Below are 12951 nucleotides of genomic sequence, written 5' to 3' on the forward strand. Positions count from 1 at the left end.
CGGCTCCTTCTTTGTCTTCCCAAGGACACCGCCCTGATCCTCTTGGCAGCACCCACGGATACCCGGGAACTTTGGGAAGCCACATCGTGGGCCGTGACTGTGCCTCCCAGGGAGAAAACAGGGTGATGGGGCCGCAAAGCTGCAGCCTGGTGCTGTCAGGGAATCCAGACCCGCCTTTCCCCGCAAGGGAGGTTCGCCCTGCTCCTAAAACCTCCCAAATCAAACAGCTCCTGGGCACGGTGCTCGGTGGCATTGCTGGTTTGACAGCCCTCGCCGGAGGGCCATCCCTGCCTCCCGAGGTCCCCACGCCGGGGGCTGTCACCTGCGCGGGGATGCTGCCGCCCTCTCCTCCCAAACCCGGCCATCCTCCCCCCAAAACGCCATCCCCTCTCCTCGGGGGGCTGCCGCACGCCCATCTCCCTTACCCCCCTGTCCCGCCGCCTCCTCCGCGGGGCCGGGTTGCCGCTAGATGGCACGCGGAGCGCGGCGGAGCGCGGCGGAGGCTCCGCGGGGCGGTGCGGGCGGTGCGGGGCGGAGCGGAGCCGCAGCGCGGGGTGCGCGGAGCGGAGCGGAGCCGAGGGGGGCCCGGCCATGGGCTCGGCCGGCAGCGGGCACGGGCAGGGGCAGGGGTAGGGCTGAGGGGACGTGTCCCCCCACTGCCCCCGCCATGCGCCCCCGCGCAGCCCCGCGCCCCGCCCGCTGAGCCCCGCTCGCTGCCGCCCTCGCTGCCTCTGGGGGGGGTGCGGGGCCGCCCCCTGCCCGCAACTTTGAACGATGATCACAGTCAACGCGGATGGCAAGATAATGGTCAGAAGATGCCTCGTCACCTTGAGACCCTTTAGGTAAAGTTGGTGTTTCCTCCTGGCCGCTGCCGCCTTTCCCGGCTCCTGCGGGTGGGGAGCGGCCGGCGGAGCGCGTTGGGTGCGGGGGGCTGCGGCTGGCCGGGCTCTGTGTGAGCCTGCGGGGCTGTGCGTGTGCGGATTGAGCCCAGCTGAGGGTGTCAGGGATCCGGGCGGGTCTGCCCGCGGGGCAGCGTGCGGGTCGTGCGGCTCTCGCTGGCTGCCGGCTCCCGGTTCGCCCCACCGCCGGTATCTCTGGGGTTATCGCGGGGCTGTTCAACGCTGGCTTTTTTAGTACCGTCCTCGGAGATGCTGGTACTCGGCGGGGATTCGGTTCCTCTGGTTTAAACCTGCTGGTGCAGCTGGGGACTTTGAAACCCACCCTGAACCAGCGGTGGGGCCGGGGTGGATGTCCAAACCTGAACCCCTACGGCTCCAGCACACCCGTACCCACCCATTGCTTTATTCCCCGTGTTGGAACTCCCCATTTTTGCTTCCATACCTTTGCTTCCCCTCTCCAGCCCTTGCTCTCCGGCTTCTTTGCTTCACTGGAGATGTTCTTGGGTTGCTCCCGGGCTTGAGACACAGGGGAGGTGTCGGTAGTTGCTTGGTTTTTCAATGGGGAGAGGCACCAAAACCCCTTAGAGATAGAGGGGAACGTGCCGGGGGTGAAGCTCAAGGCGGGGTGAGCCCAGCCCAGCGGTTTCCAGCGCTCCCCGCTGTGTTTGGAGGTTTGGGATCACCGGAGGGATCTATCTGCTCGCTGCCTTTTTGCCTTGCCCAGGCTGCCGCCCGGCGCTGCGAGGGAGGACAGGCTGTGCTTGCGCCGCTCGCTTGCGCCCAGGTGTGGAAAGGTTTCTGCCTCTCCTCGGGAGCTGCTTGGCTCTGCTTGCCTGGAGGGATTCCTGCCGCTGGACCCCGCGGCACCGCCCTGGGACCGGGGAACTTGGCCAAGGGAATGTCACAAAGTGGTGGCAGAGGCGTGAGCGTTCCCACAGCTCAGGCTTGCTCCAGGTGGGGCAGGGAGTGACTGTGAGAGACACGCAAAGGGCACACTCGCCCCGGGGAATGCTCTTTGCCTGGCTGTTTGCTTTCTTAACTGCGTTTGAATTCCATAGAGAGGAAGCGACTGGCTTGAGCATCCCTGTGCCCTGGGCATCACTCCTGGAGCAGGGGAACCCGATTTTCAGCAGTGACCTGGGATCAGGGTGGGGAAGCACGGGGAGTGCATTTCAGGGTGATCACAAAGTCCCAGCAAGGTTGAGGATGTGTGTGGATGAGAGGTTTGTGATGCCTGGAGAGTCCCTGGTGTCCATAGCAGTGTAGGGCACCTGCACTGCCCTGTCCGTGTGTCCTGGGCTGGCTTCTGCTCTCAAACCAGTACAGACCAGAACCACTGGGGTTACCTTGTTGCTAACAGTCAGGCTTTCCCTGTGCAAGAGGAGAAATTCCCAAGACCCTCTCCTAGCTGTGCCACAATGTCCAGAACCCCTGCACCTCCTCTATGCTGCTGTCACGCTGAGTGTGACCCTCCATGTCACAGTCCTGTGTCACCTTGCTCCCAGCCCAGCATGGGCGAGTGTTGGCACTGCCCAGCTCCAGCCATAATCTGGTGCAAATCTGCTCTGCTCCCCTAAAATCAGCACCCCACAGCTGATGTGGGTCAGGGATAACTTCCAGGAGTGGGAGAAGATCTTGGCAGTCGGGATGGGTCCTGTAAATGGGTTCCTTGCTGCTGGCTGAGCAAAGCTTGGCTGCTCCAGGGAATCCTGTGGTGCAATCCCCTTTGTGATGTAGGCTCGGGGCAGCGGTGCCATCGGCAAACAGCACACAGGAAACCTGATCCTGTGCACCAAAACATTTCATTAACCACCTTCCAGACACACTTAGCAAAGCAATGCAGAGCCCTGAGCTGGGAGAGCTCCTGCAGGAAGGGAAGGGGAGAGGGAGCAGATCAGTGTGGAAAACACAGGAATGTCCAAGGGTGGCTCTGACTTCATCTCAGCAGCAAAGGGTGTCTCATTTGATGGAATTCACCGAGCAGCCCTGGTCCAGCTCGCCCAGCTCTTGGCTCTGTAGCTCCATTTGCCAGCTGGAAGCCAAAGCCAGGCTTTCCATGGGATGTCGCAGTGGTCAGTAAGAGAGTTCACCCTGGTCCCCTGCATGGAGGGCAATGCCCATGGCTGAGCATCACTTTGACAGCACCATGACCCTGTCAGGCTCCAAGCAAAAAAGGTTTGAGGGAGAGGGGTCGTTTATTAACCTGACTTCTGCTGGTGGGAATGGTGGTTCAGCATTTGGGAGTTGAAAACTTCTCTGATACAAGATGTTACCCGACTCTGTAACCCTTGGTTTCCCCAGGCACCCTCATAATATTCTCCCCGTGGGTCCCAGCGGGGTGATGTGGCACTGTGAGCACAGAACTGCTGCCACAGACCCAGTGTCACAGTCCCCTCCTGCTGGGTGCTGCTGGCCTCCCTCCCCCCGCCACATCCCAGCTCAGCACTCAGACCCTCCTGGTCACATCCAGCTTTCAGTTCCGTGGGCCAAAATCCTCCATGACTGGGACATCACCTCCAATTTTCATTTAAGACTTGAGGAATTTTGCTTTCTTCTCTTGTGGGCACTGAGCCAGAACCCTGAACTGTGACCATTTCAGTTTGGGGAGGATGTGGAGAGGGACTTGGCACCAGAACTGTGCCTGAGCAATGAATTAAACCTGACACTGCGTGACAGGCAAAGCCAGCATGAAGGATAGATGTTATTTGGTCGTTGGAACTCCATAGTCTTCAGGGAGTTAGACTGGATTTTGGGGGTGAGGACTCAGTGCATTTGGACCATCTGGGATCTGGTGCATTTTACCTACTTTGTGGTATTTGTTTTCTGTACAAGGAGTTTCCACTCAGCTGAGGCTGGGCCAGGCATTTTTATTCACCTGGAGAACATCAGCAAAAGTGAAAGAGATGGGGTCCTCAGGCTGAGAGGGGGCCCTGCACCCTTCCTGCTCCCTGGAGCACTGCTCTGGGCTGGATGCACTCATCTCCCAGGGACAGCAATTCCAGTTAGGCTCCGATTCCTTTTTTTTTTTTTTTTTTTTGGAAAAAAGCATCTTGCATCTCCCCTACTCTCTCTGTAATCCAGTCAAAATGAAAAAGGTTTAGTTTCCTAGGGAGATGGTAGAGCACAGATCACCTTTGTATCTTTTTCTTCCCTTCCCCTTTTTCTTTCTGCTCGGTGTTTAACGATCCCTCCTTGACAGACTATAATTACGAAGAGTAAAAAGCATCAACAATGTCTTGCATGATGATAAAGATACTGTCAATAGGAGGTGTGAGAGCAGGACCAGATCTGAGTATTTATCCAGGTAAAGCTTTGTTAAAGTGCCCCTTGGGGGAGGGGGGTACCAGGACAGGGCTGTGGGTGGGGTTTGTACCAGGATGTGCTCCCAGGAGGGACCCTGGGGTGCAGGACTTGGCTGGGCTTTGACCCCCTTCAGCTTCTTTCCTCTCCACCCTGCTGTTGTCCTCCCTGCCAGGGAAGCACAGAGTTCCCTAAGGACAAATTCAGCCCTCCAAAGCCAAGCTGGGTGCAGCAACCCCCTCCAGTGTGTTCCTGAGAGCTCTTCCCAGCCCCAGCACCACGCTGGGTACAGGCTGTGATAATGGCAGTGCACTAATGTCCCCAAATCACCCCCTCTCCAAGCTATTTATGGGACACCACGTTTCTTTGCAGCATCAGGGATGCTCTGCTGCCTCCACAATCACCTCTCTGCTGGAGCTGGACCACAGCTCTCTGAAAACCCTTCTCCCAGGTCTGCTTTGGGATGGGGGCTGAGGTTTGTATCATCTCTGTGTGCAGATTCCACAGCTCCATGGTTCAGCAGCATCTACTGGGGAGAGGGTGGCTCTGCTCCACTGGTTGCTGCTTGTGGAGCTCACCAGCCCTGCCTGTAGCCAGGCCTTTAGGGATGGGAGTCTGGATCAGTGAGCACACAGTGCTTTATGTATCTTGGAACTGCTTTCCACCCCTCCAGGGGTGGCTCATTGGGAAATTAAAGGAACCTCAGCTGGTCCACACCTGCACAGGGATGTCAGGCAGTTTTAGTGATGCACTTGAGCATCCCCTTTCCCAGGTGGATCAGCTCTCCCGGGTAAATCAGCTCTCTCAGGTGGATCTGCTCTCCTGGCCTGGCTGTCAGGCAGTGTTTGTGCTGTGCTGAGCTGGCAGAGCTCGTTAGTGCTGACAAGCCCAGGGTGTTGCTTTTCCCCCTGATTAGGTGGGAGGTGAGAAGGGGATGGGAGGCTGTGCTGTGCTGCTTGTCCAGAGCCCATGGCCAGGTGCCCCTGAGGGTTGGGGCAGGGCTGCTCCATGGGGATGGACAGGAGTTAGGGGCCTGTCTGCTGTGAGCCAGGCTGATTCTCCTCAGAGCAGGCAGAGGAAACCCTTTGTTCTTGAGCTGGGTGCTGCTGAGAGAGAGGCTGCCCTGGCTCTTGGGGCTCAGGTGTGTGCTGACTGTGTGACAGCAGCGTCAGAGCTGGCTGGATGGAGGCAGGGAGCTCGTGGGATCCCCTGCAAGTGCCATGTTTTGTCCAGGAGCCTGTCCAGGCAAGGAAAGCCTGGCCATGCCGTGCTGGGACAGTAGGGAGCTGCCCTGGGAGCTCCTCCTCTCGATCTCCCTGGGGAAGCCCAGCCCTTCTTGAGCTGCTTGACCCGGTACTTGAGCTCTCCACAACATCTCCAGTTGCTAACGAGGGCTTTGAAGCAGGTCACTTTATTTGTTGGCCCTTTGCAGCAGCACATAATTGCAGTGCTGGTGTGTTGCAGCCCAGAGTTAAGGGCTGGTTCCTACTCCTCTGCCTTTTAGCTGTGTAGGAATGCTTAGGTGGAGAGCTGTGGGCTCCTGTGCACCTGGAACAGCCTGGGTGGCTGTGCTGTGTCTGTGTGCAGCTCCCGAGCCCTGTGGAGGATGCTGTGAGCTCGTAAAGGGGAGTTGGAGGCTCCTGTCCTCTGTGGTTTGCTTCCCTTTGGCTCAGGGCTGCTGAGAGGCAGCGATGCCAGCGGGCACCCCTGAGGGCTTCCTCAGCTCCCTGTCCCACACAGGATTCATCTGTGGTGAGACAAGCCTGTTGTTTCACAAAGCTGGCTGGGGGCTGTCTTTTCTCTTTCTCCTCCTCGAGATTTCCCCTGCGTTTGGTGGCTGAGATCAGGCTGCTGCTCTGGGAGCTGTCACACCCACACCTGGCAGTGGCTGTGCCAGGGCTTTTCCCGTGTGCCTGCTGGAGGATGCTGCCCCTGCACGGAGTCTCGGGGACGATGGCAGCGTCTCTGAGCAGTGGAAGGAGGCCAGGCACCCATCCCTTGGCACAGAGCTCTCTGCTTTGCACTCCCTGGTGCACAACAACCAGGCTGGCACAGAGCTCTTCCCTTCAGCCTTTCCACCCCCTAAAGAGTGGCTGGCCTGAATTTGGCCTGAGCAGGAGCAGTGCTGGGAGCTCCTGTCCCTCGCTGGAGGTGACGTGCAGATGACATCCTGCCCGGCTTGTCCCCGTGGGAACTGCTTCCCTGCCAGCCCGGGTGGGCAAAGCAGGGATGGGATGGCCCCAGGCCACGCACGGGGCTGGTGACACCATGACAATGCTGGTGGCCTGGTTACAGCAGAACAAAAGGCTTTCTTAAAAAAAATAAAAGGGCTTTTTTTAGATCCTTTGGGAGGAAGGGAAGGTAAAGGTCTCTCTTTGCTCCTCTCTCCCAGAGGAGTACAGGTATTGTTTATTGTCGTGGTGGAGCATCTTACGGGCAGCTGTGGTCTGGCTCAGCTTCCCCACTGAAGATGCAAATCCTCCACTCCCCCTGGAGGGCAGGGCAGGATTCCTCAAGTCCTGCCCATTGGAGCAGGGATTTCAGAGGGGGTTCTTGGGCAAAACCCCCCTGCTCAGTGCCAGGGTTTGGGCAGAAGCGTCCTGGGGCTCTCTGTGAAGCGCACGTGGGTCTGGCCATGGCTGGGGTGAGGTGCTGGTGGGGCTGGGGCTGCACAGATGCTCCCTGCCAGGGCTGGGTGGGGATGGAGCAGTTGGAAAGCTGGGATTGTCCCAGACACCCAAACCCAAAGTGCCACTTGCTGCTGTGCAAAGGGATTACCCACCCCAGGGGTGGTGGGGCTGCCCCAGGAGGGAAGAGCTGGCTCCTCACCACACCTTGCTCCAGCTCTGTTTTCTCTCCCGCAGGATTTTCGTGCTGGGCATTGGATTTTTCACGCTGTGCTTCCTGATGACATCGCTGGGAGGGCAGTTCTCAGCCAAGCGCCTGGGGGACTCCCCCTTCACCATCCGCACCGAAGGTGAGCGCGGCTCCGTGTCCGGCCGGTCCCACCTGCTGCTCCGTGACCCCCACGTGCACGGTCCAGCTGAGCTGATGAGTGCCAGGCATGCAGGAGGATGGTGCTTGGATCTTCCATTCCCACAGCTCCCTCCTGGCCCTTTTTGGGGTTATCAGGATGGCTCAGGGTCCTGTTGGCCTCTCTTGCCGTGGCATGGGTCACTTTGCCATGTGGCTCAAACGTGGCTGTGCTCACACACAGAGGTGTGACACGGTGGGGATGAATGCTGGGGGGGAGGTTCTGGCCCTGGCTTGCAGCAGAGGGATGGGGAGGCAGCGGGATCAGAGCCTCAGCTGGCACTGGTGTGGGTTGTGTGGGCTGCCACTGGTCTGACGTGTGGAGGATTCGGCTCAGGTGCTTGGAGGTCTCGGTGGGTTTGAGCAGTTTTGGTCTGCAAAGAGTGGAAATTGTTCCTCAGGGAAGGGAAAATAAAAGGCCTTTGTGGTTTTATGCAGGTGCTGAAATGTAGAAGAGAAAGATTCTAATTTTTAGCAAGCGTGTGTTCTGTTGCATTTAACACCTCTTTTGGTGAGACATGAAGTCAGCTCAGGAGACACTTCAGTGGTGGGACAGTCATGTCCTGCCCTTGCTCTGGGAGGACTCTGCTGCCATGGATTGAGCTTCCCCTGACTTTTCCTCTGAGATTCCAGTCAACTTGAGCTCCCCTGAGCAGGGTGAGATGGGCTTGGTCAGGCCACCATGGTCCTCTTCTTCTCTGTGCCAAAACCATGGGAGGATCTGAGCTCCACAGCCTCACCCAGGATGTGATTTTGGGGCATTAAATCCTTTCCTTGTGGTGCTGAAAGCAGTGCCAGCTGCTTCCCTACAGAAGGAGAGGGATAAAGTGGTGGTTTCCAGAAGCTGCATGGTGTTTAGTTGCTTAGTTGACTTTCCAAGAGTTGGATTTGCAGCCCGTGGCAGCTGGATTTGTGCTCTCCCTATGGGTGGTGCACACGGTGGCTGATGTTCCTCCCCCTCTGCTCCCACACTTGCTCCCATCACCAGCTCCATTAACCCCTTTTCCAAGGGCTGGTGTTTTCCTGGTGACCTCAGCCTGGAGGCAGGGTCAGTGCTTTCAGTGTTTCTGCACTTGCTCAGGGTACGTGTCCCCTGGGGAGGGTGTGTTTTGTGCTCCTGTCCTCAAGCCAAGCACACATCCCAGCATGGCTGCTGAGTGAAGTCTGGTTTTAGGGGATTTCTTCCTTCTTGGGACAAGAAGCAGCGCGAGGAGAATGGGCATAAGCCCCCAAACCACTGCCTTCCCCAAACCTTCTCCAGACCTGGCTTTTGAGGAGACAGGTTCTGAAAAGATTGCTGAGTTTGAAATTAAAGGTGTCACTGTCACAGCTGCCCTCTGTCCCAGAGGAGCCCCAGTGCCCCTGAAAATCTGTAGAGAACTGAAAGAAAGGCAAAGAGAGACCTATGAACTGTAGGACCAGCTGAGACATGGCACAGGTTGTGCTGCAAAGAGCAGCAAAGGTTTCCAGAAACCTGCAGAAGCACCTGGTGTCAACCCAGAGGGCTCTAAAATTGGGGTGAAATAATGGCAAAAAGACCATTCCTCAGCTCTTTGGCCCCTTTCTGGATGCCTTGGAGTGGCTTTTCCCATCCTTATCCTTGTCATCAGTTCAACCCAGATCTCTGAATTCACTGACTCCATCCTTGCCTGTCTCGTTTATTTGGAGCAGTGTCAGCACAGCCCTGGAGCTGGATCAAAACAAATCTCCTTTTTCAGGCCCTCACACCTCAAATCCTCTATGCTTAGGGGTTCAGGTGATTAAATCAAGGTGTGTAAAAGGGTTCACCCTCCTGCCTGATACTCTTTGGATCTGCTGAGGGCTGTGAGCACTGGCCTTGCTGGTTGGGAGAGATGCTGCTTTGCTCTGAGGTGGTGCAGGTTGAATGCTGCTTCTGGTAATGCCTGGCTGGTCTCATTTAAAGAAGAAAAGAAGTAAATTATGACCTAGATCATCTATTTTTTCAAAGTTTTAGTCTCTTAGCTGTCTAACTGGGTAAGGCAAGTCCTGCTTTGTTAGAAAGCTCAAAAATTCAATGCAAATCCAAATTTTTTTTCCTATATTCAGTGGCTCTGCCAAACAAACTATTGCTTCCAGATGAATTGCTGCACATTTGGCTGTTGCTGTGCTTCTTTTTGGGGAAGATGAGCTTCATTCATGGCCTCATGCACTGGTTTTAAACACAAAGCATCCTCTCTCCTGTCTCTGGAGGAAGATAATGAACTGGGGGGAGGTTCTGTTCTTTGTCCCCAAAGCTTGGCAGGCACAGCCTGAGAGGCTTTTTCTCACTCTTTAACACCTGGTTCAGGCTTTTGGGGTTCAGCCTTTCCTGTCACGCTGCTTTGTAGGGACTGGCTGTGCCCCAGGGTGATGTAGCTGTTCCCAGGTGTGAGGAACCCCCAAAGCAGAGCGGGACCGAGGCCTCAGGGAATGTCCAAGCCAGGAGCTGGCCAGTGTCACTGCAGACCTCCCTCTGTCACCTGTGGAAGGCTGGGGCTGTCAGGGGAAGCTCTGATGGCTGGAAAAATGAATTATCCCACCCCATGGAAAAAAGCAGGAAGGATGATGCATCCTGGGCAGCCTCCCATGTGCTCTGGGACATGGGGAGTCACAGCCTCTGCAGAGGTGGGGAAACTCCATCCCTGCAGACTTTGGGAGCACACCTGGCTGATGTGAGGCTGTGGGCAGCTCTGACCCCGTCTGTTTTTTGGAGCAGGAGGCTGAGGAGGGGACGCAGGAGGTCTCTCCTGGCTGAGGGGATGCGGAGCTCGCGTGGAGGAGCGTGGAATGAAGGTGGAAGTGGGGAGGGTGGGAGCAGGAATGGATGTGCTGCTTTTTAGCGCTGTGAAGTCTCCAAAGGTCTGTTTGAATAACAAACTGGCATTTAATTAACACGTGTTCTGGATCCCAGGGAAAGCCAGGAAATGTTCCTGGCGGTTACGGTTGCTGTCGAGCACACAGTGCTGGGCTGGAGGCGAGCTCGGAGGAGCAGCTTAATTGTGCTGAGCTGGTGAGCTCTTGGTGTGAGGAGGGGTGGGAATCTGCACAAACCTGGGCAGGTTCATGGCCAGTGGCTTGGGAGGAGTTCCTGGGTGTGTGGCCTCAGGTTTGCCATGCCCAGGCCTGAGAGTTTCCCAGGAATGGGCTCCTTGGTGGGGAAGGAGCCTGGTCCCTGCTGCTGTTGCCTGCTCCACCTGGACGCCTGGAGGTGCCCTTTGGAGCATTATTCATTAATTGATGGATGTTGCAGGGAAGCTGCCAACATCCTCCTCCGTGTGCTTCTGGCGTGGGCTGCTCTACAGTGGAGCTGGAGTATTTATTGGGGTGGGCTTGTGGTGAGTGAGTGTCAGCTCCTGCAGTCCTTCCTGGGGCTGATCCCAGCTTTTGTGGCTCTTTGTGCTGCTCCTTGTTCCCACATGTCCTGCCAGGCTCCGCTGTGCAGGGGAAGCTGCCCATGCACTTCAGGGCCTGCGGGGCTGGGGTGGCTGCAGAGAGCTGGGGGATGTCAAAAAATCATTTGCTTCAAAATCATCTGCATCCAAAAAATCCTTTGGGTTGTGGATGGATGCTGAAGTTCACAGTCCCTGGTCCAGTTTAGGCTGGGGCTGTTCCTGTTTCTCCCTGAGTGACCTGCCCAGCCCAGCCTTGAGCCTCAGCTATTGCAGTTCAAAGGGAGACATGAAAATGTCCCAGCCCTGCCCAGAGCTTTCTCGGCTCCTGAACTGTGCGAGCAGCCGGTCATAACCAAAATAAACACAGATGTGAGGCAGGAGCATGAAAAGGAGAGATGGATAATGTCACAGTCCAGAAGTTAATCCCATTTTAAATTCGATTTTTGTATGTGAATACCTTTCTCGGAGGTTCTCTCCAAAAGCCAAGTTTCTCGGTGTGTGCCAGAAATCATTCCTCAGATGGATTCTCTGCTTCGTGATTCGCTGCAGCAGAGGCTTTGCATCTTAACAATAAATAAAAAACCCCCTTCTGAAATGCAAGTTATTTTATCCTAATCCTCTTCTGTCAAGTAAACACAGACAAAGGTTCCTTTGTTTTGAAATGGCCACTGAGAGAATTTGTTCTGCAAACAAAGATGTAGATTAAAAAAAGGAACAGAGAAGTCTATAAATTTTGAATGTGGGAGATGCTTTGGGAAGGGCTCTAGGCTCAAGAGATTGAGTTTTCTGTGCCCTCTTCTCTTATTTAGAATTTAATATGTTTGGTGATTTTTTTTTTCCCCCCCAAGCATCTTTCTTGCTGTTGTTTTACGGCCAGAGTCAGGGGGCAGGAGGCTGATGCTGAAAAAGCACCAAATTCTGTCATCATGCTGCTGGGAGGGATTTGGCAGTGGTCCCTCAGCCCGTGGCTGTGCCCCAGGCTGGATTTGGTGGGATGTACACCCCGCTGGTGGAACTTGCTGCTGCAGGGGATTAGCGGGGGAAAATAGGTTATTAAGTGTTAAAACGCGATTAGATGTGGCTGGAATGTTGCCTGCAACTGCTGTAGCTGGTTCAAAGAATCAAAAGCCTTTGGATTCCTCTTGCTGTTGATTCCTGCAGGGCTGGGTATGAGGTGCTGGAGGAATTTGCTGCAAATGCAGGGGATGTGTAGGACAGGTCCTGATACCCCGAAACGGCTGGAGCTGAGCTCTGCCCTCCTGCTGGGCTGCTGGTTCTTGCAAGAGGGCTCTGATTTGATTTCAGCTGACCTTGCTGGGACTTTGGTAGAAGGGTTTGGAGTGATTCACAGGTACCTCTGTGCCTGGGGGTCACTGCTGCAGCAGCAGTTCTGGTGCTGAGGTCCTTGAGTCCTGCTGCCCTTGGGAAGTGGGGGTTTGCTGAGCGGCTGGAGCTGTGTGTTTGCTATTCCCATGACTGTCTTCCCAACCCATTTTCGAGTGTTTCCTGCTGCTCAGCTGGAGAGCTCAGCACCTGCCTTTTCCCACCCCAAAACGAGTTCCCAGCAGCATCTCCAGCTGGTTTCCTGTGGCTGACCACAATTGGGCTCCTGTGTTGTGTTTCCTCCGCCACTTTGGGAGCAGGATCGGTGGGAAGTGGGATGAAGGAAGGACAAGGGTGGGAGAGAGCTGATTTTAGAGCACAAGCTGGAAAACAGAAGCAAGCAGGGGTGAAGCTCAGCCTCTGGAAGGCTGTTGCACCTTGTCCTAGGTTGCTGAGATGTGTTTTGGGGTCTGGTCTCCTCAGGGCTCCATGATATGGACCCTGATGGGCTGATAAGGAGCTTGTGGGCTAGAACAGAGGTTTTCCCAGTCCTACACCACTGGGATATTGGAGCTGGGCAATGGTAACTGGACCTGGAATCTGTCTGGAGGTGGGCAGTGCACCAGTGCCTGCAGACACAGCAGGATTGCAGGTCACCAGAGAACAGCTTCTGCTGCAAAAACCTCTGGGATTTGGTCATTTACATTCATTTTGGAGGGAATAAAAATAAATGTGGAAAAGTTATGGAGAAAGTCTTTTAAGGAAGCCTCCCCTTGCTGGCTTGGGGTGTTTTGTGCCACATGCAGACCATGGGGAAAGAACACTGGGGCTTCCTTGTGGCGTCAGAATGGCTCTGGTTTGCCACGCTGGGCTACGGGACTCTCAGGAGAGATCCAGAGCCAACAGCCAAGGCATGTTGTGCTGGAGATGGTGTTTAACATCACCCAGCAGGAATCCTGCCCTGTTCTCCTCAAAACCCCTCAGTATTCCAGCTCCTGGAGTGT

The 12951-nt window shown here is 55.8% G+C and overlaps 1 protein-coding gene across 2 annotated transcripts in view; it reads left to right on the forward strand.

The window, feature by feature from the left end:
* The first annotated feature begins 605 nt into the window (after positions 1–605).
* The window catches only part of MGAT5B (alpha-1,6-mannosylglycoprotein 6-beta-N-acetylglucosaminyltransferase B), a 68458-nt gene continuing 56112 nt past the window's right edge, over positions 606–12951 (forward strand). For both annotated transcript variants that reach the window (XM_032129064.1, XM_032129065.1), the window contains exons 1-2: positions 606–842; positions 7064–7176. In XM_032129064.1, the coding sequence (XP_031984955.1) occupies positions 775–842; positions 7064–7176 (181 nt within the window). In that variant the 5' untranslated portion in view covers positions 606–774. The remainder of the gene's footprint in view (positions 843–7063; positions 7177–12951) is intronic.

The sequence above is a fragment of the Corvus moneduloides genome, chromosome 19 (genome assembly GCF_009650955.1).
Source record: "Corvus moneduloides isolate bCorMon1 chromosome 19, bCorMon1.pri, whole genome shotgun sequence".
Lineage (NCBI taxonomy): Eukaryota > Metazoa > Chordata > Aves > Passeriformes > Corvidae > Corvus > Corvus moneduloides.